The sequence below is a fragment of the Lytechinus variegatus genome, chromosome 2 (assembly GCF_018143015.1).
Source record: "Lytechinus variegatus isolate NC3 chromosome 2, Lvar_3.0, whole genome shotgun sequence".
Taxonomy (NCBI): domain Eukaryota; kingdom Metazoa; phylum Echinodermata; class Echinoidea; order Temnopleuroida; family Toxopneustidae; genus Lytechinus; species Lytechinus variegatus.
The window spans coordinates 82,057,356-82,062,111 of NC_054741.1; the positions used below are offsets into that span (position 1 = coordinate 82,057,356).

The 4,756-nt window shown below is 38.6% G+C and overlaps 1 protein-coding gene across 1 annotated transcript; it reads right to left on the reverse strand.

Moving 5' to 3' along the window:
• Positions 1 to 764: 764 nt before the first annotated feature.
• On the reverse strand, positions 765 to 4,488 carry LOC121409260 (protein ANTAGONIST OF LIKE HETEROCHROMATIN PROTEIN 1-like). The gene is made up of 3 exons (XM_041601139.1): positions 3,706 to 4,488; positions 2,950 to 3,061; positions 765 to 1,996 (listed from the first exon to the last, which is right to left on the reverse strand). The coding sequence occupies exons 1-3, from the start codon at positions 4,464 to 4,466 to the stop codon at positions 1,559 to 1,561; spliced, it is 1,311 nt and encodes a 436-aa protein (XP_041457073.1). The 5' UTR covers positions 4,467 to 4,488; the 3' UTR covers positions 765 to 1,558.
• Between the last annotated feature and the right edge of the window lie 268 nt (positions 4,489 to 4,756).

The window sequence follows — 4,756 nt, forward strand, 5'->3', positions numbered from 1 at the left end:
CCTCAAAATGTCTTGCTTTTTTCTTATGGTGATACAAACTATTTATCCATGATGTATTCTTCAAAAATCTCTATTACATGCCCTCCTATAGAAAGAACACATGATCTACTGATATATGTGATAAAAGAGGCAATACAAGTGAAATATACCGTATACTAAATGAAGAGAGTTGTTCACAAGTGACATCACACATCTCTGTCGCATTGCCAATTTGAGCATCTATCATTAGAGATCGCAATATTTAAATGCTCATAACTTTATCATTATTTGTCCGATTTTCCTCAAACTTTTGTTGATCTGCTTCTTTGATTTTTCTGTTTTCACACAAGCTATTTTGTTCCAAAGGTTTCATTCTCCTAAAATACATTTCAGTAGAACTATGTTAACATCACCACATTACATTGGCCCGTATTCTGAAGTCAGGTTTAACTTAAACTCAGGTTTTAAGTTGTGGTTTAAGTATGGATAGCCAATTGTTACATAAATCATTAACATTAGATATGTCATATTTCAGCTCATTTGGCTCTCAAATCATTCATAATTGTCTAGGAAGGATAAAATGATGATTGTCTTCATCATAGATGAATCACGAAAGAGTACAATAAACATAAGAACAATACAACTGAATAAATATTTTGACACTTTTGGCTTCCCATAATTTTAACACAGAGTTAGACCATGGTCTAAGTTAAACCTGACTTCAGAATACGGGCCATTGTATCTTCAAATGAAACAAAAATGAAATCCTGGAAAACACAGTTCTGATTGATAACTTGAAAAGTAACATTTATTCCAAAAATATGAAGGAGAAAATAAGAAAAAATCTCAATAAATTCAATGACAAAAATTTGCCTGCATGAAAAAAAAAATTCCTGATTTAAGGGATTGAATGAAGTAAAAAGAGGGAGAGAGAAGTAGTTCCCAGAGCCATTGGCGAATACAAATAATTATGAGAAAATAAGGGGTTGAGTCGGGTTGATAACATTGGTTAACATAATTTGAAACCTTTATAAAGTTCAAGTGTGAAGTTGCTTAACTGTACAACACATTTACGTATAGAAAAATTTAAGTTTCGGACAAACAACTCGAAATGGCACAAGATGAGATAATAGGCATTTAGAGATTTGTGCTGGTGAGCAGCAAGTACATGTAGATCAATAATACCCTGTATTAACTCGAAAGACGTTTTTATTATTTATATTTCAAATTTAGCATGATGATGGAGTGAAAAAGTCAATGATCTCTTTGATTAGTATTTCATTATTAAAAATGAAATTTTGGAATACACGGCCTTTCTGTGAAAAATAGGGGAAAAACAAGTTTTTGTCTGTAGAGGTTCACGGAAACAAAACTTTTCTTCCAAGTTGCAATAAAGATAAAAAAATGCAATTTACCATAAGCTGCCACTTTAAGTTTGAAATACTTAGTAACTATTTCTTTCATATCAGGTACGATGCTTTGATTAATCATCAAACGACATTAATGATCATATACTGTCACAGATGTTCACACTGCAACTAAAATAGGAGTCCTTGGTATCCATCATTTTGTATGTATTTTAAGCCCTCAAAAAATTCATGATAGCTTCCCGAATGGCTCTTGCCTCAGCATCACGGCCTTGTCTACGTACAGGGTTATTAATCACTGGCTGGTGCACTCGTCTCTCTTCTTCTCGTCGGACATCCCATTCAGGGTAATAATGTTCCCTGTAAACCTCACATATGTTGTGAAGCACACAACATACCGCTGCTACCTCTGACGCGAAGGCAGTATCGACATCATTCCGCTTGAGAAGGCGCCTCCATCTCCCCTTCAGGCGCCCGAAGGCATTTTCAACGACCATCCTCGCTGAGCTCAGCCTGAAGTTGAAATTGTGCTGGTCCCTGGTCAAATGCCCGGTGTTGGGGAACGCTTTCATTAGCCATCGTTTGAGGGGGTAGGCCGGATCCCCGATGATCACTACAGGTACTTCCACTCCATCAATTATTCGGTTATGCTGTATGAATAAGTTCAAAGAAATAAATGCAATGTGATTTTTTGTCGAATATTAAGAGCCCATACAGCAGTACATTATGCAATAATTATACAAACCATACAAATAAAGAATAAGTGGGAAATTCAAGACAGATAAATTTTGTTATTGTGATATATTTCTACAATACATAGCAATATATAGAATGGGAAACCCTTGCGTACAATATTTCAAACAATGTACAAAAATGAAATCATTTTTATTTCCAGTAGTGCAGTTACAATTTTAACAAATGTTGATACCCTCTACTCGGTGGCGTTCCTAAGATTTTCCACGGGGGGGGGGGGCAAAACCGTCCACCAAAAAATTTGACATGCAAAAAAAAAGGGTCTTCAATGAGAAATAAAGGATTTTGTACCAGAAAAAATTTGACAAGCCCCCCCCCCAAAAAAAGGTGTTCATGCTCGTCAAGGGAGGGGGGGGGACAAAAAAGGTCTTTCAAGCTCGTCAGGGGGGGGCAGGGATACGTCCTTTGCATGGGTTATGGCTCGTCAGGGGGAGGGAAACTGCCCCCCCCCCTCCCCATGTAGGTACACTGTAAAAACGATTGGTCAAAATGACCAATCTGTTGGTTAATATGTGTCCGACCAAATTATTGGTTCAAATCGACCAAAATTTTGGTTGATATTGACCAATTTTATCGGTCGGACACATATTAACCAACAGATTGGTCATTTTTACCAATCCTTTTTAAGAGTATACGCTAGTGCCTCTACTTCTATTTAGTCATTGTCTTTTTACGTTCAGGCTAAAAACAAAACCAAAATGAATATGGTTAAAATATCAATCGGAAGAGAGAGCATATTTCTGGTTATTCGATCTTGGAGCTACCTGCATATCATTCCTACCAATTCCTTCATTACCACAACCTTGTTCAAAAGGATTTTGTAAATATACTTTATAGCATGAAAACTTGCCTCTTCTGGAAACAACTGGCCATCATTCTCCGCTCTGTGGAAAAAATCAGAGTTCGCCAACACCCTCGCATCGTGAGTCCGCCCTGGCCACCCAATATTAATGTCTGTGAAACTGTGAAAGAAAAGAAAAATTGGAAATTTCAACCACTGAGAAGAAATAGTTTGCAACAGCCAATGCACAATTAGTTAATGCTAATAATGAGCCTGGATGAGCAAAATTTTACTTACTGTTATGAAAGGCACAGGGGGTAAGTTTTCTTTTTTTTAAACATTTATTTTGATTGGTAAATGAAAGCTTTAAGGATTTAAAAAGTCAAGATAATCACCTTGTTTTCATGTTTATTGAAAGAGGTGCATTGCTGAATCCAGAATACATGGTAATTACCAGCTTTGAGATGAAGTTCAGAAAGGTTTTGGCCGTTTTGTATTTATCAAGCCTGTCAACACTATCAGTATTGAATTTACTGATAATTATGCAATGTGCTGAATTAAAGTGAGAAAGTATTATCCACGATGATATTAAAACACACATAGCGGCACATCGGAGTAAGCCTCAATTTTTTGTGTAATGTTTCAACAAAGATAACGATTTCACTGGGATCTGGTTTATGGTTAGACAATTCTCTCTCTGAAATGAGTAGATCTACATTATATAGGGATAAACTGCCTTTTTGTTCCAGATATAACTATTGTGAGGTATTTTAGCAAGCCATGTTTCATTCATTTTTATTTTAAAGTATGCTTTAATGATATTACCAGTAATTGTGGTCCACTATCGCCTGGAGAATGATTGAGTGCCAACCTTTCCTATTGTGATAATCGGCGGGACTGTCGCAGGGAGCAATGATGGGAAGGTGTGTGCCATCAATGGCTCCAGCACACTGGGGAAACCCCCTCCGTTCGAAACCATTTATTGTTTCTTGAATGCGATGTCCGGCAGGGAGGGATATGTACTGATGCAATAGAGTCTCCTTTATCGCATGGCAGACCTCTCTGGTAAGGTTACAGAGAGTTGATATACCAATTCCAAATAAAGTTGCAAGGCTCCTATATTCGGTCGGGGTTGCCAGCCACCACAGAACAATTGCCAGTCTTTTCTTGTAGTGAATGGTTCGCGGCTGTCCATTCGGGGTTCTTTTATCAAGTAGGGGTCGGAGCTGTTCTGCTATATATTCAAATGTGTCACGGGACATACGAAAATGCTTCCGCCATTCCTGATCGTTGAAGTCAGGGGCGCGGGCATCATCTCTCCACAAAGCATGTGCATGTCTCCGCCGCCAGAATGTCCGATTACATGTCCTACCGTTGAATACAGCAGAAGCGATGGAGATCGAGGTGAGTAACCAACGGCGTCGCTGGAAACGACGGCGATTCCTCCTTGTTTCTAGATCGAACAGAGCCCGCTTTCTCCTTAGTTTTTGCCTGAACTGTAATTTCATCTGGTTGAGCAGTCGTATGGTTTTCAACTGAGTATGTGCGATCACCAAATTAGTGACGATTATTTGCCAGAGAAACATATTGGGAAAGAGCGAGAGATGAGTGCATGTATATGTACGGTATATCCAGTGCAGTGGTATAATTTTGAGATTTCGCGCGCGGCAAGATACACGGAAGTGCCATATCCCGCGCCCCGGAAACACAACCCCGTCGGAGGGACGTGTGCGGTTGCCATGACGATTATCCGCCTTTTTCAGGACGGGCGCTCGTAAAAATAAGGCGGCTTATTTTCGGAGTTTATGAACGCAATTTTTATTGAATTATCCGCATTACTCTTAGGCGGCTTATTTTTATTGGGTTTATGAAAAGG

Excerpts from the sequence above, each read along its gene's own strand:
- LOC121409260 (XM_041601139.1), bottom strand. The coding sequence starts at position 4,466 with ATGTTTCTCTGGCAAATAATCGTCACTAATTTGGTGATCGCACATACT. Across the intron at positions 3,062-3,705 it reads ATAGTGGACCACAATTACTG|TTTCACAGACATTAATATTG; the intron begins GTAATATCATTA and ends TTTCTTTCACAG. Across the intron at positions 1,997-2,949 it reads GCCAGTTGTTTCCAGAAGAG|CATAACCGAATAATTGATGG; the intron begins GCAAGTTTTCAT and ends TTATTCATACAG.